Below are 22,359 nucleotides of genomic sequence, written 5' to 3'. Positions count from 1 at the left end.
CAGTATCTGTGTTTGCCTCCAGTCTGCCCTTATCTCGCTTTTTGTTTTAATATTTCGCCAACTTAAATATATATTTTTAAGCTATAAGCTGCAGCTATATGTTTTTATTTATTTAACAAACAGGGTACTTTTTATTTCAAACATTTTCCGCAAATATGGGGAGGACTCAAATAGCCCTACACAGTTCTGTGTTTAATTTATTTCAAAGTAGGCCGACACTTGCCTGTGTATTTTGTTATTTTGTTGCTTGTCTGTTTGAGAGGCCTGACTGCTATGTTCACAGCAAACTTGAAAAAAAGAAAATATTAAGCAATGGTTTAACTGCACTATAGGTTGCAGAAACCTATAGTGCAGAAACTAACGCTAATAGCTTTAACCTGCTTATGGTCCTTGTTTACCTGAAATGTGCACTTTATAATTTTATTTTGTAGCGCCCTGTTTGGCAATGTTGTTTTTCAATAAAACAAAACATTTGCATAAAGCAAGCCAATCCACTTGTCCATGTTGATAGAGCATTAAAAAAAAAAAAAAAAAAAAATGATGGGGAAAAAATAAATGAAGGGACATTTAGAATAGATACAAATTTGCGATTAATCGCGATTAATTTTGAGTTAACTATGACATAAATGCGATTAATCGCGATTAAATATTTTAATCTTTTGACAGCACTAATAATAACATTGCAGACACGTGGACATAAAAGGCATTGCGCATCAATGAGTGCTGTATACTTTGACTTTACAGTCGTTGTTCCTTTTCAGCTTTCTAATACATATTTTCTTTATTAAGATGTTGAATATACCTTGTAAGTTAGTAGGCCTTTCCACAATTTAGGTTACCAACTACCAGTAAATGTTAGCAGGTGTTAGTGTCCACCATCGGATGTTCGGGACATCACTGTGCACCTTAGCTTCATCAACTGTTTTGGGCTTGTTATCAGGAATACAGGCAGAACTTGAGGGTAAACTGAGGCTAAAGGTTAAGCTGACTGGCTACTGGCTTGTATGGCGGTACTATGAAGCAATTCATTATTAGCTCTATGCCTTTAAAACTAAGCACTGTTCCTTTTTTTAACATAAGACAAGATGGATAATATCCATTGTATGTTCTACTGCCAAGTGGACTGACAAGAAACAGACCATCTCAGTGTTCTAACACTAAGATGGTCTGTTTCTTGTCATTACAGCACCACAATTTTGAAATGTACCCATCTTACAAGAAGCTGACATGAAATATTCTGTCAGCATGCATACTGTGTCCTAATATTCACATTTTAACTTGAATGGCACTCATAGAGTACATACCTCCCCCAAGGCCCAACAGTCCTCTTAAAATATACCAAGCAGAACCAAATTGCTCACACTTGTGGAAATCAGTCCCCTAAAAATGCCGCATTATTTCCATTAAGATCAATGAATCCTGGGGAAATTAGTGAATATCTAACAAAAATAAAATATTTCACAATGTTAAAGAAAGTGATAGAAATAGTCTTGGATCTACTCTCTGATCTCGAGACGCAAAATTTAATCACATATTCTTCCCTGACTCATACTGCATCTCTCCACCAAATGTAATGGTATTCCATTCAGTATTTATTTTCCGACCAAAAAACGAATTCCTTGGCAAAGGAAGTGCTGAAATGTAACAGAAAGATAATTAAAAGAAACCATAATGACTTAATTGATCATCACACCTTAAGCAATTCATCAAGGAAATACCAAAGCCTCTGGTTTCAGCTTCTGCTGGTTGAATTGTGGTTCAGAATGTCACAGGTTTATTTTAGTGGCTGCATAAGCTATACTACCAATCACATGTTTGTTTAGTTAGTAAGGTTAGCAATTAATTAATCGTTTATTAATCAATCAGAGTGAGAAATAAAACCGGAGTTGGAATTTTGCTTGCGGGACAGCTTGTCCCAACACTCTCATATCTGTTACTCTACCAGAGTTTCTACTGTCAAATGTCTTTGTTGGCACAGTAGGCTTAGCATCTGGAGTTGCCTCATCTAAGCTTTATTGTTTCACCACCTCCACCAATGAACAAGTAAGGATGTGACCTTTATATACAATCATACAATATCATCAGTAGCTCTGACATTTTAGAAATCATGTTTTCAGTTAACCTGTGGAAAAAAAACACAATGTTTCAATTTGATAAAGTATATTTATACATACATAGTATTAACATATAACCAAATCACTTTAAAATGTTGGATACTTTTTAGGTGTCAGGATTAAGTAATCTAAAACAAGAGAAATAAGAGTACAATGATTTCAGTAACTTTGAGATTTTTTAACGATCCTATACTGCCATCTTGTGGACAAAGACAAAATATAGCGGTATTTTAAAACGACTCAACGAGCAGTTCCAGTTTAAGATCTCAGATTAACTGGACAAGGAATTAACAAAGACAACTATTTTAGTGAAAAGGAGCTGGGTGTGATGCACAGTGTTACACTGTAGAAAAAAAAATTAAAGCCATATATGCACTCAAACAGACAATTTACATAACACAAATTACAAATTAACGTCCCATAGCTCGGTCTATTGATACATTCATGATATTTCAGCATGTGGATTTTATGGATATTGCCTTTTTTTTAACTTTTTTGGTTAAAAAAAGACTATGTAGACCTCTGGTTACAACACTTTGGGATTATCATGTTCATGTATTTAAAAACTGAGAAAACTATTGTGACGACCCTCTTATTCTACCTGCCAGTGTGCTTTGCTCTGTGCTGGTGGGTGGACTTATATGCTTCCCAGAAAGCATATAAGTCTGCTCTTCTGGGAGTTTCTCTCTCTCTCTCTCAGCAGGGCCTGCTGCACTAGCCTGAACCTTCATCCTTTGTTTGATTTGCTGCACTAACAAACACGCATCACACAATATTTTCACTCATCCACACACTTCTGACACGACTGATGCCCTGCATACTTACACACCTCACTAGTTAATGAATCTGAAATAAGAGTTCAGTTGAATAAATTACTTTTGACTGATAGATCTGTGTCTGATCCTCCTTTTTGTTGCGAGTCTTGAGCCAGGTGGTAATACTATCTTCTGACAAAGCAGAAAGCTTATCAACGCACTGGAATTCCAACCCAAGAGTTCTAAGAAGTTAGGCGTAGCAGCTGGTGTCAGCCTAAATTAATATGGTTTATGCATACTTCTAGACAGGTCTGGAGTGATTACAACTGGGATACAGTATGTGTATTTGTATTAAAGTGATTAATTTTAAGGCACATGGATCCAACACTTACCTGTTAATCAATCAAATTTAGAGAAGCTGTCAAAATAATTTATAAAATCCTGAGCAGTTTCTGAGATTTCTGTTATTGAGGTAGTATTGGTGCCAACTGAGAGCAGGCCGTGGTTGATTTTATTTCTGATAGTTAGAATTTTATCATTAAAAAACTGCATAAAGATCTCGCTATTCAGGGATCGAGGAATACTGAGTTCGGTGGAGGTGTGACTCTGTCAGCCTGGCTTCAGAGCTGAAGAGAAACCTGAGGTTGTTTTTATTTTCTTCTATTAATGTGGAGTAGAAGGCAGCTCTTGCTTTGTGGAGGGCCTTCACATATGCGTTAACACTCGTTTTCAAGGCTAGGTGATTCTCAACATGGTGGTTAACCTCATCTCTCGCCCAATGGATAAGCAGAGTTGATAATGGATGGATGGACATGATACTGATCCAACGTAACATTGCCTAAAATCACATATTAGACCATTAAAAAAAGTCATCTTAGCCCATTTGTCCCAGTTAGTGACAGCTGTAAAGATTTTCAATCATCCAGGTCATGGAATCTTCACGAACGTACGCAAGCTACTGGACTCGCTTGTGTTCTTGAAGACTTTTCACTTCTAATTAAAGAGACTTCTTCAGTTCTAACTGACTAACCCTCAGATACCTGCTTGTGTTACACAGGCAGGTAGTTGACCCTCCAGGCTCACTGGAGTTGGGGCGTGGTTGGGTGTTGAGCTTTTTGGGGAGAAAAGTTAGGACAGTGTTGTTGGCAGCTGAAAGGTTGTGTCTTTAACCACGTCCTTTGTTGAATGACAACCGATGTATTAAAAAAAATTGATTAATGCTTGTTGTTCTATAAAATGTTTGAGGAGGGGTGCTTTATTATTCTTCATCATATGTTAGGTGCATAAACAAACCTATAACCTGCACGTTATGTTAGAGTTGACGTTCCATATTCAATTAAAATTGACAATACATTATTCCTTCATATAACTGACTTTTTTTATTTGGGTTACAGTGATGGTAGAATTTACAATTAAATTCTAGCAAATAGTATTAAACAAATTCATTCAAGCTTTTGCAGGAAACTATGAAAGGTCTTCACAACTGCCCCAAATTATCCCTTAATGGAAAATGTGATGTTTGTGCTCCAGGGTTGGGGAATTTTACCACACTGGAATATTTTTTTTTTTCAATAACTATAATAATACAAATATTATTACAATTAATAATAATAATACCAATAGTAATAATAATACCATTCTAAATCATGTTGAGATACTAAGGGTCATGTTTCAATGCTTTTGAAATACTGCAGCAGCTTTTAGAATAATTATATTTTCATTGTAATGATTTGCACGATATTATTTTTAACCACAGACTATCCGTAAATTTGACCCTTCGCGCTTGACTGGTGGGTGTGTCCTGTTGGCGGACGGCAGGTGGCGGTAGCGTTTCATGAATTGCAGAAAGCAAATAAAACCAGAAGAAGTACCATAGCAACGGTTAAACAAAGATGGAGGCTTTCGGCGCCGAGCTGATGTCGTGTATCTTCTGTTTAACTTTCTTGGCCAATGTTGTGGCTACAAACGGAAATGTAACGAGCCACGATTTCAATGCAACCGCATCCGATGAATTTACTGTCACATCTAACGTTACAGACAGTTACACAACAACCTTGGAGGCCACAGAACCGACGCTGACCTACACCAGCACCGTTCAACCCACCGCAGCCGCCCAGCCCCTGCCCGTGTCCGGCCGGCTGCTCCTCCCTGCCACTGACGGTAATCTGTGTTCACAGCTCACTGATAACATACTGTCTCTTCTTATCACTACTGTAAGTAGCGATGCCAGTTGGGTCCACTTTCTGTGCTACACAATTCTTGTGCATGTAAGATAGTCTTTGTTAATAACTCATACAAACATGAACAATCTCAGCTACAACCATCTGCACTTCAAGTTGGTTTATTCAGAGCTCACTGACCCTGATCAGTTAAAGTTTCTCAGCAGGATGACGACACTTTATTATCCGCTTTATTTGTTGTGTGTCAGCTGACAGGTTGTGTCCCTGTGACGAACACAGAGGTGCGTGTGACATCAACTGCTGCTGTGACACAGAGTGTGATGAGGAGCTTCCTCTGTTTACCGGCTGCTCAGTGTCCACCGTCAGGCAAGTGTCCCGCTGCGGCAGCATGTTCTTGCTCCCTGATTGTATTTCAGTAGAGACGCAGCTAAAGGCGTGTTCTGTTATACTCTATCTATGCAATGCAACTATTAGTGAACAAAATTACAGGATATCAGCCAAATAATGTAAAGCATAGTTATTGAAATAAACAGCAAAAAGCAGAGAAGACAGTTCATTTTTTCAAATAATGATCAACTGTATCAAATAATGGTACATCTGCAAATAGATGCTATATTCACAATTACATGCCAGGTAAAAAACACTTTGAGGAAGGGTTGAAAAACGTCCATGTTCAGTTAGACTTAATTCCCTGTACATTTCCACTGTACTGTCACTGCAACAACACAATCTGTGATATAACAATCCACTGCTCTCTTTATAACAGAAATTCTCTTTTTGAGGGTTAGGGGCAGAAGATGTCATAGCTTGGTAGAGCCCTATGAGACAAATTGTGATTTGTGAATATGGGCTATACAAATAAAATTTGATTGATTGATTGATTGATAGATTTTTTATTCACCACTTCCATTCCACAGTTTTTCAAGTGTAGTGACGTTACTTTTACTGAAAACTCCCTGCAGACGTTTCATTGAAACGATGAACATTGACAAGGAGTTAGCTCTTCAAATGCATTTAATGTGGCAGTTCCCTGCAGGAAGTGTTTACGTAATGGTATCTTAACGGCAATTAGAATCAAAATATGACTGGATGTAATAAGTGTATAAAAGCATTACTGTTACAGAGGACAAAGCTAGAACAGCAGAGTATTGGGTAAGACACAACTCTTGTTTTACTGATGAGGTTAGGTTGGAACATTTTAAAATTTCCAATTAAGGTCTGTTTTTCTGTGCGGTGTTGCAGTGGAGTAACTTAAAGGCCACTATTTTAAGGTAATACTCACGTTAAATTACATGCTTGTTTGTTTAAATGTGATATTTATCAGTATGAATATGAATCTTAATGTTTTTTCCAAGTTTACACATGAAATGTTTTGTTTGTCATTTTGATTGCAGTGGCAACAAACAGCTTTGCAGCTGTGATTTAGCGTCGTACTCTCTGAGGAGCACCATAGACGGCTACTCAAAGCTTCAGCCATCCGTCAGGAAGGAGACAAATTATGACATTTTTTGCATTCAGTCACAAAATCGTAAGTTATCAGTCAATATGTTTCTTTCAGGTGTAATTTTAAATTGATCTCAATAAGGTTGGTGTTATTTTTTCATGTTTTTGCAGAATATGCAGAATATTATTGCATATATATATTATTGTATTTTGATACCAGTGTCTCCATTTTCAAGTCCTTCTGTATTATTCTTTGTAGGTATTGATGGATGGTCTCATCCCTCACCTTCTCTTCCAACCGACAGTAACTTTGATACGCTGTTTAAACAATTTACCAGCTTCCTCTTCGACTTGGAGGAAAACACTGCAGAGCTCCAAGTCCCATCTGGATACCAGGTACATCTCTTCTGATGTAGTAACTGCTGCTCCTTTTCTTCATTAACATACTTAACATCAGATTGTGATGTTCTCTTTGTTTTCAGTATGGGGATGTGATGGTGACGGCAGGGGAAGATGGAGACAGAGGGATGTTCTGGTTGCCCGCTCCTGGTGTCACTGCTGATTGTGTGGACACAAGTCCTGCAGGTAGCTTCTACTCACCCTTGTGACACTGTCACCTCAGCTGACCTGTGCCCACTGTGGTCCCTCTCTCCTCTCTCTTCTCTCTCCTCTTTTTCAACAATGTCTCCTCTCCTCCCCATTTTTCACCGCTCACCCCAACCAGTTGAGGCAGATGGCCGCCCACACTGAGTCAGGTTCTGTTAGAGGCGACAGTGGCTCAGGGGTAGAGTGGGTTTTCGAATAACAAGAGGGCCGGTAGTTCAATCTTTGGGCATTGAATTGAGCCCAAAATTGCTCCTGATGGCTCTGCTGGCAGTGTGTGTGATGTACGTCAGAGAAAGTACTCTACATAGATGCACTGTATGAAGTGTGTGTTATGTGTGTGTGTGTATGTGTGAATAGCAAAACTTGATGTAAAGGACTAGGAGTGGTCAGCAAGACTAGAAGGCAGACCAGACCATTACAGACCTATTACCTGTCTGTTGTTTAAGGCTAATCAGTACAAGGAACTTCTGATGTAACATTCACTGGATCACTCCATCAAACAGTCAGATGTTTCCAGTGTGTTGGAACAGTAATTTATGGTCACCTTTACTTTATATTTTTTTGTACTTAATTGCTGAGACTGAGTTTCTATTCTTCGTTGTCGTCACTGTACTGTATTTCTTTTCTTTTTAGCATTTTTGTGGTAATGCTACACAGTTTTCTAAAATGTTCCTAATTGACTTTCTTATCTAAGCAAACCCAACAGTAGCTCTGAGGTCACAACTTTTTTTTTAGTGGAGCTTTTTTTTTAAAGCTCCACTAAATCAGCCCCGACCATCTGAACACATTACACCACCAAAAGAGATGCAAAGCAGCAATAACTCATAACAAATAAAATTGAAACACAATTTCTTGGATGATAAGTTTGAATGACACCCTGTAGAATCTGAGCCACCCAGCAGATATATACAGCACAGTGGTGTAGTAATGTTTCCTCTGAAACATGAGCATGAAATAAAAAATGTTTGGTTTAAAACTGCATCAAATAAGCATCTCTCAAATCCACAGCTTTCTGTCAGGTTATTGATTGTTAAAGGAAATAAACTTATCGTACTACTGTATGCTAGTTTCTTATTTCCATCATGCTCAAGAGAGTATTTAACAAATTTTGCTTTAATTTTTAACCTTTTTCGTGACAGCCTTCTTAAAAGATGACAGCAGAGGGTGTTCCCGGCGTGTAAACCTCGATCAGGACTGCAGCTCTCTGCCAGCCCTCAATATGGGCACCTACACTGAAGTCCAGCTCTTAACTGTGAGTCCCACTCTTACTGCTCTACCTGTTTGCTCCTGAAAGAAAGTCCACTCTCAAACACTCACATAATATTGAAGTGATGCTGAACGTACCTCAGGACTTTAGCTGTGATTAAGGGGGCACTCCACCAAACTTTCAATGCAAACTATAGTTCCTTAACTTTTGGAAATGCAATTCGTAATGACTGACACGGAATGTTTTAATTCAAATTTAATTCCCTCCTTTTAGAAAAAATTAAGTCACATAACTGTCAATAAAATAAATTAAACAAGATTCAAAATTAATTGTCTTGCTCACTGCACTAAGAAAATTATTTTAAAGATGTTAAAATATTTTTTTTCCTACTCTACAGGGGACGAATAACGATGCAGCAGTAAGTATTAAAATTATTTGATTTGTTTAACCAACAGACACAAAGTATTATAATGATTCTGAATTATCTGGCTCTAGCTGCTTAAAGCAAATTAACCCAAATCCATAAATTGGAATTAGTAAATCACATTTTTCTTCACAGAACCTATGGAGCCACGTCATAGTTTACAGTTTTCATCACATTGTATTAGTATTTTGTTATAAACAACCAATGTAGACGACATAAACAAAATCAACAGTGCATGTATTGAGTAGTGACTAAACACACTCAGATATGAAAAAAACTTTATATGTGTGAGTGTTTGTCTGTTTTTGTGTGTTGTTATATCCCTCTTTTTCAATTTTACTGAGTCTAAGCTGTCGTGAAATATATTTTTCTTTCTGCGAGACCTTAAATCATCCATGCTTTTACCAAACATTTATTGTGTAAAGTTCAAGTCCTAGTTAACTTTTATTGTCATTCATCCTCATACAAAGTTTTCAACTCAGGGAAATGTCTTGCCTCACGGACCAAAGTACAAAAATACATAGAACATAACTAGAGAACAAGACTAGGAAAGTGAGTGTTTTGCTGGTGATAAGGATGCTTTTCACATATGAATGTAAACAGTGAAAAATGTACTTAACAAACACATTATAAACAGGAGAAACCTCCTATTCTACTCTTACAGATTCTTGGAACTATAACGGAGCCTGTGTTTTGGGAGTGAAGTGATCTATTTGGACAATATGGTGTTATGAGCTCTTTGATATATGAAGGATCTTGATTGTAATGCAGAGAAGCTAAAACAGGAGTAATATGATCTTTCCTTCTAGTTCCTGTCAGCGCTGGTGCTGCAGCATTTTGGACCAACTGTAGGCCTTTCACAGACTTACTGAGACATCCTGATAATAAAGAATTACAGTAATCCAGTCGATAGGGAACAATGCATGGACGAGTTTCTCAGCATCCTTCTCAGCCAGGATGTTACTAAATTTTATAATATTGCACAGGTGGAAGAAAGCTGTCCTACAGACTTGTTTTATATGTGGGTCAAATGACATGGCCTGGTTAAACATAACTCCAAGGTTCCTCACAGTAGGGACCAAACTAACAACATCCAAGGTGACTATCTGGTTAGACACTGTTTCTCTAAGATCTCATCTCATTTTCTCATTTTCATCCGCTTATCCGGGGTCGGGTCGCGGGGGGAGCAGCTCAAGCAGGGGGCCCCAGACTTCCCTTTCCCGGGCCACATTGACCAACTCTGACGGGGGGATCCCGAGGCGTTCCCAGGCCAGTGTTGAGATATAGTCTCTCCACCTAGTCCTGGGTCTTCCCCGAGGTCTCCTCCCCACTGGACGTGCCTGAAACACCTCCCAAGGAAGGCGCCCAGTGGGCATCCTTACCAGATGCCCGAACCACCTCAGCTGACTCCTTTCTAAGTAAAGGAGCAGCGGCTCTAATCCGAGTTCCTCACGGATGGCTGAGCTTCTCACCCTATCCCTAAGGGAGACGCCAGCCACCCTTCTGAGAAAACTCATCTCGGCCGCTTGTACTCGCGATCTCGTCCTTTCGGTCATCACCCAGCCCTCATGACCATAGGTGAGGATAGGAACGAAGATCGACTGGTAGATCGAGAGCTTTGCCTTGCGGCTCAGCTCTCTTTTCGTTACAACGGTGCGGTAAAGCGAACGCAATACCGCCCCCACTGCTCCGATTCTCCGGCCAATCTCACGCTCCATAGTACCCTCACTCGCGAACAAGACCCCAAGGTACTTGAACTCCTTCACTTGGGCTAAGGACTCATTTCCTACCCGGAGTAAGCAATCCATCGGTTTCCTGCTAAGAGTCATGGCCTCAGATTTACCGGTGCTGATCCTCATCCCAGCCGCTTCACACTCGGCCGCCAGCCGATCCAGTGAGTGCTGAAGGTCACAAGCCGATGATCCAATGAGGACCACGTCATCTGCAAAAAGCAGTGACGAGATCCTCAGACCACCGAACTGCAACCCCTCCCCACCACGACTACGCCTCGATATCCTGTCCATGTATATCACAAACAGGATTGGTGACAAGGCGCAGCCCTGGCGGAGACCAGCATCCACTGAGAACGAAACTGACTGGCTGCCGAGGACGCAAACACAGCTCTCGCTTTGGGAGTACAGGGATTGGATGGCCCTGAGGATAGACCCCCTTACCCCATACTCCCGCAGCACCTCCCACAGTTTCTCCCGGGGGACCCGGTCATACGCCTTCTCCAGATCCACAAAACACATGTAGACCGGATGGGCATACTCCCAGGCCCCCTCCAGGATCCTTGCGAGAGTGAAGAGCTGGTCCGGAGGTTTCTCTAAGATGTTAATCCCAATTACAACAACCTCAGTTTTTAACTGAATTTAGAAGTAAGAAGTTTTGGGTCATCCAGGCCTTGATGTTCTTGAGAAATCCCTGAAGTTGAACTAAGTGATTAGATTCATTAGGCGTCAGAGATATGTAGAGCTGGGTGTCATAAAGCCCTATGAGACAAATTTTGATTTGAGAATATGGGCTTTACAAATTAAATTTGATTGATTGATTGGTCTGCGTAACAATTGGAAGTGTATGTTGTATTAACTGATGATGTTGCCTAAAGGGAGCATATATAAGGTGAAGAGTATCGGTCCGAGGACAGAACCCTGTGGCTCTCCATGACTAACTTGTTTGTGAATGGAGGAGTCATTGTTAACATAGACAAATTGAAATCTATCTGTTAAATAGGGTTTTAACCAGTCTTCACCCCAACATGTTAGTCCAGTCTCCATCACAAATATCTTTCAATCTATGGTGTCAAATGCTGCACTAAGATCCAAAAGGACGAGTATAGAGACAAGTCCATTATCTGATGCCATGAAAAGGTCATTAGTGACTTTTAACAGTGCTGTGTTTGTGCAGTGATGGATTCTAAATCCTGACTGAAAGTCTGCCAACAAACCATTACTATCTAAGTTATCACATAGCTGGTTAGCAACAGCTTTTCAAGGATTTTAGAAATGAAGGACAGTTTTAATATGGGTCTATAATTAGCTAAAACCTAAAAGCTTGTGGTACGTAGCCAGTTAACAAAGACATACGGGCGGCTGTGGCTCAGGGCGGCTGTGGCTGAGGGGTAGAGTGGTTGTCATCCAACCTGAAGGTCGGCAGTTCGATCCCCAGTCTGACCCATCTGCATGCTGAGGTTTCTTTGAGCAAGATGCTGAACCCCGAATGGCCCCTCATAGAATAACAAAGTGCTGCGAATAGATGCACTGTATGAATGTGTTTGTGAATGGGTGAATGTAAAACTTTACTGTAAAGCACTTTGAGTGGTCATCAAGACTAGAAAAGCGCTGTATAAATACAAAACCATTTACCAAACCATATTAATCAGATTTAATATGGAACTGTCAATTATGGGGATAACTACCTGAAAAAGTTTACTTAGAAGTTATGAGTAGTGAAGTCAGTTCAGAAAGTTCTATTGAACAAAAGTGGTCAAAATATAAATCTAGTGCTACAGGTGGGTCTATTGTTACATCATCAGCCAACTTGATGATGGGGTTGGATTCAGACTTGGCTGATCAGTCATGGCTTTGCAGCAAGTGGGCTGAGTACACAACATTAGGGGGCTGGTACTTGTGGGCAGCATGATGGTGTCTGATGTTCTGCTACTGGTTTGCACTTTCTTTAGTTTCTCTGTCAGAAAGTCTTGAGTTAAGTTACAGAGGGAAGTGTCAAAGCCCAGTAGTGATGGTTTCCTCACCAGTTGCTGAGGGATGATTGTGTTGAATCCTGAACTGAGGACAACAAACATCCTTCCACAGCAAGGTGTGATAGGGCTTAATGCAGAGTGTACACAAATACATTGCCAGTGAAGCAGCTGGGGTGGTATGCAAAATTATTTTGAGGTGGGGAGGGCAGATTGAATGTGTCTCATGTAGTCGCAAAAAAGCATAATGGGTCAGTGCTATTATGAGTGGTAATCATAAAGATCATAAAGTCACAAAGTCACAGTCTACTTCTTTGGCACTGTTGTTATGTGATGTTCCATTTGAACAGATTTATACTTAAGTTATTTTCTATCACAAACTTTACCAACAATATCATCTATGCTAATTGATTGTTCATTGCAAACTCTCCATGATACCATCCATATTACTGTCAGTTATCCTTCATTAAAAATCTTTAAAAATATCCCATCACAGCATCTGCTTAACCAGCAAATTTAGCAAGACACTGACATTTGTTTTGCGCAGTTGCTACATAGTTGCAGAAGCACAGGCGGAACTTTGAGGTTTACTGCTGCAATGTAAGTACAGGAACAATGACACTTTTCTCAGCTCTCCACTCTGCTCCCAAGAAGGAGGAAGTTATCAGATATTTTCACATTGGCACTGACAACACACTTTGTTAACCTTACTGATACTGAGTAGTTTTTGCAGAATATCTTTCTATGATACAGAATAGTATGAAACTGAACATACCACGACTTGTTTGAGATATGTATTAAGTACAATATATGAACAATGAACATCATATGTGTTTTTAGTCAAAAAAAACATTGTTTCTGAAAACGAGCACTATTAGCTGGGCTCATAGCAACGGAAAAATTGTTAGAAGCGTAACCCCTCTCTTTTTGTGCTTGGGTTCTGTTGGACATTGTTAACTTACAGTTGACTGTCCGATTTAACGGAGCACAGGAATCAGTTAAAGAGACTTGTTCCCCCCGCAATGGACCTCAACACATTTTTTTTGTGAAGTTCTGAAGGAATTGGTGGCCGAAATCAGGGGGATAAGATGGTGGAGCTCATTTCTTCATTAGCAATTTATTTGTTTTTGATCTTATTATTATTATTTGAGCTTTAAGTTTTTTATGTATTTGCGTGTATTTTTGTAATTTTTTTTATAAAACTGAAAAAATAAGATTTAAACGTTGACCATATTTAAAACACATAATATCTAGTCTTATTATTAATAGCTATGATATAATACAGGTCCTTTAAAAACCTAAAGATCATTTGTGATACATGGAACCGAAAGAGTGGTATCAGCTTTTAAAGTAGAAAATGAGTCGTATAGTGTGAAGTCAGGCTATAAATTAACTTAAGTGTGTGTTCTTGATGTCCTCCAGGTTGTTCCTGTGGAGATCGCTTCAGTCATCCAGCAGTCTGTAGAGGGGACTCAGACTAAGTGGAACATGAGTGGAGGAGAAAACCTCAGTCCTGTTCTCCTGAACCCAGAACTCTGTGCTAATGTAGTGCTGAAGGCGAGTCCACAACTTGACAGTTTGTGGGACATTTCACATATTTATTGATACAAAACATTTTTGATACATAGAGTAATTTTAAACTACCAAAACATTACAAATATTCAATGTCAGATTTAATTAATTCTTAAGCAGTTTGATCTTGTCAGGGTGGAAAAACTACATCATAAGACACACTTACACACTAGTACAACTAAATGCTCCCCAGTACAACAGCCCCACCTTAAGATCTATCTTTACAAATTCATTATGTCAGAAATTAGTAAATAAGTTAAGAAGCTCATAGGTAAGGGATAGGTACTGTCATACTTAATGGTGTGTTTGTCATTTTATTGGATTGTTGACACATATATGTTATTATAATATTGCTGGTACATAATTAAGTGGAGAAAACACTACACCCGGAACTAAATTCATCCACAGAAACTAATTTCACCACAAATAAAAAGTTTGGTTGTCTGCTGGCATTTTGTTTCCTCAGGTTATATACGTCATGAAGTACACCCCAGCCGGTGAGATAGTGAATGTGAGCGTATCTCTGGTACTTGGATTTGTTCGTGAAACATCCCTGTCCCTGAAACAGGAGTTTCAAATCACCTTTCTCCAGGTACTGTCACTCAACCACATATTTTTGCTGTATCACAGGTTGTTATGCAAACATTTGTTTGTGCTGTTCTGCAATCAGAATCTGCGATTTGTACAAGGTACTGTATTTAGCTGTACTTACTAAGTAGGTTTCCTTTTAATATCCTATGATTTGATGAATATAACCTATTTGTTGCTCACTGTTTTTTGTTTATATGACTGCAGTTAAAGAGCAATTTGAATGTTGTTGTTTTTTTATCTCAATATTGCTAAAAGTGAAGCATTGTAAATTTCAATTTAAGTTCTGTTGGTAGATAATGTACATTAATAAACTACAGCTGTCACGAGGGAGATAATCACCTGACAATAAACCAGTAAAGATTTTAGCAAGAACTTAAATACCTTAATTATTTTGAATCATCAATCCAGACATAATTTTTTCTGTCACTTAAGGCCAGATCCTATTGATGAATGAATTACATCACTATAGGAATCATTGCTCTATACACCTGGATGTAAAAAAATATGTATTATGACTCACAATAAATGTATGTGGTAATTGTAGGCCCACTGCTTTCCTATCATTCCTTAACATGTATGTGCTACTAAGGATCATTTGATGTAGGAACCCTCCATGTGAATCAACCAATCAAATTTTATTTGTGTAGCCCGTATTCACAAATCATATTTTTCCTCATAGTGCTGTTCAAGAAACAAAATCTTCTGCCCTTAACCCTCAGCAAGAGGAAGAACCACCAAAAATAATTTTAACAGGGGTGGGGGTGGGGAAATTGAAACCTAAGATGGAATCGAATGTGACGGATCTCTCAGGATTGACAGAAGTGCAGTAGATGTCATGTGTAATAGAGCACAACAAAATACCACTAGTTACAGCATTCATGATTAAAGACAGCATCTAACATAAATGGAGCTGTATATTTATATTTAAGTCTTTATATATAAGACAAATGACTATTGTAATGATAGTGGTATTGCAAATTCTGGTATCATATGCGACTAAGCATATTGTTTATTTAAGCAGTCAAGTTGTAATCATAATCCATGATCAGTTGTAACCACAATCCACAATGTGGCTGCAGCTGTGATCTTTATCTGCAATAATAAAACAGGACTCCACAGAAAAAGTCAAGTCAGTGACATTTATTAATAAGCCATAGCACCATAGCTAAGAGCAGGTCCATGTAGAAAGTCACATATTACTATTAATAAATGAGCACCAAAGTTAGATTTTCACCAAAAGTGATGAGAATATTATATTACTCTCACGATTATTCACTTATGGAGCTGATTTATTAAAAGTCAAGGTCAACAAGAATGTCGTCCAAAAAGCCTGTTCTCAAATACTTTTCCATAAACAAGAGAGACAATCTTAAACTTATATTGATCAAGAAAGTATCCCCCATCATTTGTGGTGATAAGATAAGTGACCTATAAGAAGTCAAAGGAAAATTGCGTCATACATAGTTAAAAATTTCTTTTAAAGTATCTCAATTCTATAGGGCTCTAGATGCAACCTAAAAAATGAATGTCTGGTCATGAGGGAGGTATGATGTCATCATCATCATCACTTTTGAGTCAGCAAATGACATCATATAGTGTACGGATGCATTATGTTTTGCAACCAATCTACAGCTTATTTATATTAACAAACATTCATATGGTTTTAATTATTTCATGATGACATCATTATGAAATGGCAATATTACAACAAACACACCATAGCTTTATCTGATTGGGGTATAGTCGGCGGTGCAGGATATGCATTGCACCTCTGATGCTCTGATCATCATTATCAAAAAACTAAATCAGAATATTTTTACATCTAAATCTCAGTCTTCTCTCTGCCTGTAAACCATTGACTCATCTTACACTCAGTGGTATTCACTAATTTTGTGTCCAATGATAGTGACTGCTAGCCTGACGTTGTCAGACTCACAATTCTAGTCAGAATGTGAGTCTGAGACCGCTCCTTTGGGCTGTGATTATGGGGCGTGTTTCAACTGACTAGGAAATAAAATTCCTCTTCGCTCAATTGGATAGACCTACAACCAATCAGGGCAATGTAGTATGTGACGTATGTAAAGCAACGTATTGTGAGTTATTTACTAACGCCGGGTTCACACCGGACGCTGAAGCGATGCCGAAGCGACGCTTCAGCGCAGCGCCAAGCCTTAAATAACAGCTGGCTCCCATCCACTCCCATGTTAAAACTTTGTGCGGGTCACACCAGAGGCTGAAGCACCGCACTGCGCCAAGGCTGCCTCGCGCCGTGCAGCGAACGTTTCGGCGTTGAGTCTATTTTTTGCGCTTGACGCGAGTGTATCGCACCAGGAAACGCACTGAAAAACGATTTAAAACTATATTGATGACATATTTTATATGATATAAATGATCAAATATGCATCCCATACTTTGAAGTCTCCTTCTGTTGTCCTGGAGTTTTAATTTGACCAATGACATTATTAAATGTCCCCCTCTGCCCATCCACTACAGCCACACAAGCAGTGATACAGATAAAAAGAGAGAGAGGGGGGCTACGTATTCTCCACATAGGCTTGAGTGGAGAATACGTAATTTACCCCCGACACCCGACATTTAACGGAGCAAACAGCGAAGTTCTTCAACATGGATGACATTAAATTAATAATTGAAGTGGAGAAGTACAGTGAGTTGTATGATCCTCGGAACATGTTTTATAAAGACGACACCAAGAAACAAATGTTGGGACGCTGTTGCTTAATGTTGGTGCAACAAGTAAGTATATGCTTTTAATCTACTGGATCAACGGGTGATATTATTAGCGCTGCTCGGCGGTTCAGCGTCGCTTCAGTGTCCGGTGTGAACAGCCAAGCGCCGGCGCGATAGGGATTAGCGCAGTGCTTTGGCGTCGCCTCCACGTTCTCTGTTCCTCTTTCAAAATGAATTCGCTGTCGATGTCTTCTAAAACAGACTCAATGGCAGCATCTACACATCTCAGCTCTCCAGCGGCAGGCATGTTTGTTGAAAATGAATTCAACCCAAGGGCACTTTGATGACGTGGTTGATTACGTTACCGTTGATCATCTGTCCATCATCGTATAAAGCCCGCCCTGACAATCTGATTGGCCCGGTCGGGCATAATTTCTCCCCAACGGAGCGACTCCAGACCGAACTTCCCGACCTCAAATGTTGTGGGCGGGGCTAAGTTTGTCTGGCATCCAGGCTAAGTGACTGCCGGCTTTGTTGAGAATAAAGGACGAGATGTTGAATATCCCTTGTATGTTTGAAGGTCTTCTGCATAATAGAGTTTACCAACTACCAGTAGATGTTAGCAGGTGTTAGTGGCCAACAGCAGATGGTAGGGACATAACTGTGCACCTTAGCGCCATCGAGTGTTTTGGGCTTGTTATCAATGATAGAGGCTAATTTGAGGGTACACTTAGGCTAAAGGTAATTCTGACTCACTACTGGCTTGTATGGCGGTACTATGAAAGCCATGTGGCTCACTCAGTAGATCAGACATCATTAGCTCTATGTCTTATTAAACTAAGCACTGTCCCTTTTTAGAATATAAGACAAGATTGAGAATACATAATACTCGTTCTGCCGCACTAATTAATACCTACCGCTAATTTATGTAATTGGATGTTAATGACCAACAGCAGATATTAGGGACACATCTTCAGTTGTGTCCCTTAGTGTCATCAGGTGTTTCGGTCTTTAACATGTTATTTTTGACAATAAATATAAATGTGTCTTTTGTCTGTTATACAGCAGGATGTTGAGGAGGTGGCTGTGGATTATAGTGGAAATCCAGGTTATGTGGTTGGACTGCCTCTTGTGTCTGGAACAAGAACACATGAATATCCTTTATCTGAATCATTGGCAGTGCTCTTCCACAGCAGTAGTAGGTTGTGCAGTGGTGGCTGAGAAGGGTATGAAGGGATATTATGATGTGCTACAAGTTTCAGGATTTGTCCTTAGCATTCATCTTCACTGGGATTGTCAGAAGCATCGACTCTAGACAAACACTGTCTCTTCTGGATGCAGCTGAGGATCAAGACTGTCTGCATGGTCTACATCAGCGCTCCCCTGTCCTTTTTGGTCTGGATTCTGTGTCTGGCTGCACATTAAGGCAAGGCACACTGACCAAATCCTATTATTGTGTATAGCTACACTGTCTTGTTTAGAATTGGGGTGATTTGTCTTGTTCCTGCAGACTGGAGGATACTGCCAACTGCTCCCTGGTCTCCCAAGTTCTCCTGGATGTTCTGAGAGGACCAAACTATCCCCAGTATGTGGCTTCTTTTGGAAACTCCCCATTAAACAATCCACTGGACTGGGTGCAAATCAGCAGCTTCCGTCCTGGGGTAAGCACACTTTTGAAAACAGAGAATAGTCAAATCCTGAGTCTGAGTTATATAAACTCAGTCCCTACCAACACAATATCCTCGAGGAAATGTATTCATCTTTGGTACAAATATGCCCTTGGACTCAAGGAATAAATTATTAGACTTTGGTGGTCAAAGGTCAGGTCACTGTGACCTCATAAAGCAACTTTTTGGCCTTGTGAACGTGATACCTCTCAAACACAGTGAAGGAATTTTTTCACATTTGGCACAAATATGCACTTCGACCCCGATATTCACTGATTACACTTTGTAAGCCAAAGGTCACAGTCTCCTCAATTTCCTGGGAATGTAATATACCGTGCTGTGAAAAAGTAATTGCCCCCTTCCAGATTTTTTATTTTTTTGCATATTTGTCACACTTAAATGATTCAGATCATCACACACATTTTAATATTGGACAAAGATAACCCAAGTTAGTAGAAATTCAGTTTTTAATGATGATTTAACTTATTAAGGGAAAAAAGCTATCCAAACCTACCTGGTCCTTTGTGAAAAAGTATTTGCCCCCTAAACCTAACAACTGGTTTTGCTACCCTTGGCGGCAACAACTTTTCAAGCATTTGCGATAACTGGCAGTGAGTCTTTCACATAGCTGTTGAGGAATTTTGGCCCACTCTTCTTTGCAGAATAGTTTTAATTCAGCCACATTTTAGTTTTTTTTTTGTATAAACGGCTTGTTTAAGGTCATGCCACAGCATCTCAATTGGATTTAAGTCTGGACTTTTTTATGAAACGCTGTGTTGGTCAGCAGTGGCTTACGCCTTTGAACTCTCCCATGGATGCCATTTTTGCCCAGTGTCTTTCTTATTGTTGAATCACGAACACTGACCGTAACTGAGGAAAGTGAGGCCTGCAGTTCCTTGGATGTTGTTTTGGTGTCTTTTACGACCTCCTGGATGAGCCATCAATGTGCTCTTAGAGTTATTTTGGTAGGCTGGCCACTCCTGGGAAGGTTCACCACTGTTCCAAGTCTTCTCCATATGTGGATAATGGCTCACACCGTGGTTCACTGAAGTCCCAAAGCCTAAGAAATGGCTTTGTAACCCTTTCCAGACTGATACATGTCAATTACTTTGTTTCTAATCTGTTTTGGAATTTCTTTAGATCGCAGGATGGTGTTTTTCTTTTTGAGATCTTTTAGCTACTTCCCTTTGTCAGACAGGGTCTGTTTAAGTGCTTTGTTTATTCAACAGGTCTGGCAGTAATCAGGCCCGGGTGTGGCTAGTGAAATTTAATTCAGCTTTCCAAAAAATGTTCATTCATGATTTATCATTGGTGGGTAATTACTTTTTCACATAGGGCCAGGTAGGTTTGGATAGCTTTTTTCCCTTAATAAATTAAATCATAATTTAAAAATCATTTTATATTAACTCGGGTTATCTTTGTCTAATATAAAAAATTGTTTAATCATCTGAAACATTTAAGTGTGACAAATATGCAAAAACATAAGAAACCAGATAGGGGGCAAATACTTTTTCACAGCACTGTAATAAGACTGCCCGTAGTAAATTTTATAACATCTGCTACATTCACTTTGAGTCTCTGATTTACTGATCTGATTTTGGTGGTCAAAGGTCAAGTTCATGGTGGCCTTATATAAATCTGGGTAAATAAGAATGTAGAACTATGCACTTGTTTATTTATGCATTGATAATCCCATATTTTGACATAATTTCATGTTGCTTCCCCCCTCTTTGAAGACACAAGATGCACTTGATTGAAACCGCATATAGCAGAGATGTTATTGAACTTAACTGCTCCTCCAATAACAAAGCATCCTGGCAGGGCTGTCTACAGACCCCTGCTAGCAGCCTGAAGCTGTGTGCTTTTGATTTACACATTGATTTACACATATATGGGCTTCTTGAAACGCCAATTCGTATGGGATGATTTCAACCACTTATCCTTGTAATTATGTGTAAAAGGGTCAAGATTACCCTCGAAAACAAGGGGAAGGGTTAGGGTTACATAACACTGCACCTGTATCACCAAGTACGACTTAAGTTTTCAAATAATGTAAATGGTTTTGTATTTATATAGCATTTTTCTAGTCTTGATGACCACTCAAAGCACTTTACAGTACAGCTCTAAATTCACCCATTCAATCAGTGCATCTATTTGCAGCATTGTGTTGTTCTATGGGGGGCCATTCAGGGTTCAGCATCTTTCCCAAGGACACTTTGGCATGCAGATGGGTCAGACTGGGGATCGAACTGCCGACCTTCAGGTTGGAGGACGACCACCCTACCCCTCAGCCAGTCGCCCCACGTGTTTAAAATCACTGCAGTGAATGTGTCTTTGCTGTCAACTGCATAGAGTGCACAGAGGGGCACTAGAGACCACTTCCACACAAAAAAACATCTGTGTTCACCTTTAAACTCTAATTCCAAATGATTGTCCCAGAGTGGGGAAGTTAGAAGGGGGGAAATGTGGTAGGGTCATACAGCATGGTACAGGGATACCAACGTGTGTCTGCCCCGATCCTACAGGAGCTACAGGCCTCCACCATGGTGAAGCTGGTGGGGCGTCATCATGCATAGGAATGCTATATAAGGAATCTTGTCAGAAGTGAGGGAAGGATGAATGCATCTGAATACAATGAGGATGAAAATTTGTTGCAGGATAAACACAACCTGGAGTGATTGTTCAGCTTTTACTCAAACAATGAACCCAAAGCAAACAAGCAGACAACACTAGAGCTGCTTCTGGATACGTCTTTGGCTGTCCCTGAGTGTACCAGCCAAAGGTCAGACATAACCCTGGAAATGTAACAGACACTTCTCATCAATAATATGTTGATTGAGTATTGAATCAGATCTACAATATGATGAAGTATAAAAACTGAAGAGATGTGAAGCTGCTGAGATTGTGATTATTTAATAAATTTGAACCTTTTGTCTGGAATGGTTTGCATAACTGTATGCCACTGCTTATCACAGTTGTTAATTGAACTTGACGTTTTCATACCACAATCACTTGCTAGTTTATTACAACTGTGACCTTAAGGTAAGACTAATATCAACTCTGAATTCAAATTCAGGTTAGGATGCTGGTTTGACTCAGTGATTTGATGACAGCACATAAGGAACAAAATAAATTGGGGAATTGGGGGAGGAGTGGAATTTATTATTAGTAAGAACTGAGAATTTTCATAGTAAAATTTTAAATGTATTAAAAAACAATAAACGAGAACTCTTTATATCAAATGTATTAATATTTGCATCAAGAATAACAGTGCAAAAGACAGATAAAAGGATGTTGTGATATCTACAGCAATTCAAATGAGATTTGTAATTTATTGAGTAATCTTTTTTTACAGGAGCTTCAATATCATGTCTGTCTGCTCTTCATTGCGTCGCCATCTTCAGCCCCCCAG

The 22,359-nt window shown here is 39.4% G+C and overlaps 1 protein-coding gene across 2 annotated transcripts in view; it reads left to right on the top strand.

Annotated features, from left to right (window-relative positions):
• Positions 1 to 4,763: 4,763 nt before the first annotated feature.
• tctn1 (tectonic family member 1) overlaps positions 4,764 to 22,359 on the top strand; it is a 21,188-nt gene continuing 3,592 nt past the window's right edge. The window contains exons 1-12 of one of the 2 annotated variants that reach the window (XM_062393409.1): positions 4,764 to 5,029; positions 5,298 to 5,415; positions 6,444 to 6,577; positions 6,752 to 6,888; positions 6,975 to 7,077; positions 8,238 to 8,350; positions 8,703 to 8,723; positions 13,852 to 13,986; positions 14,468 to 14,593; positions 18,349 to 18,434; positions 18,569 to 18,706; positions 18,791 to 18,941. In XM_062393409.1, the coding sequence (XP_062249393.1) occupies positions 4,786 to 5,029; positions 5,298 to 5,415; positions 6,444 to 6,577; positions 6,752 to 6,888; positions 6,975 to 7,077; positions 8,238 to 8,350; positions 8,703 to 8,723; positions 13,852 to 13,986; positions 14,468 to 14,593; positions 18,349 to 18,434; positions 18,569 to 18,706; positions 18,791 to 18,941 (1,506 nt within the window). In that variant the 5' untranslated portion in view covers positions 4,764 to 4,785. Of the gene's footprint in view, positions 5,030 to 5,297; positions 5,416 to 6,443; positions 6,578 to 6,751; positions 6,889 to 6,974; positions 7,078 to 8,237; positions 8,351 to 8,702; positions 8,724 to 13,851; positions 13,987 to 14,467; positions 14,594 to 18,345; positions 18,435 to 18,568; positions 18,707 to 18,790; positions 18,942 to 22,359 lie in introns of both variants that reach the window. The other variant, XM_062393407.1, reaches the window with a different exon arrangement.

This window comes from Platichthys flesus, chromosome 8 (genome assembly GCF_949316205.1).
Source record: "Platichthys flesus chromosome 8, fPlaFle2.1, whole genome shotgun sequence".
NCBI classification, from domain to species: Eukaryota; Metazoa; Chordata; class Actinopteri; order Pleuronectiformes; family Pleuronectidae; genus Platichthys; species Platichthys flesus.
Note: the sequence above shows the minus strand (reverse complement) of the source record. Positions and strands in the feature narration are given on the sequence as shown.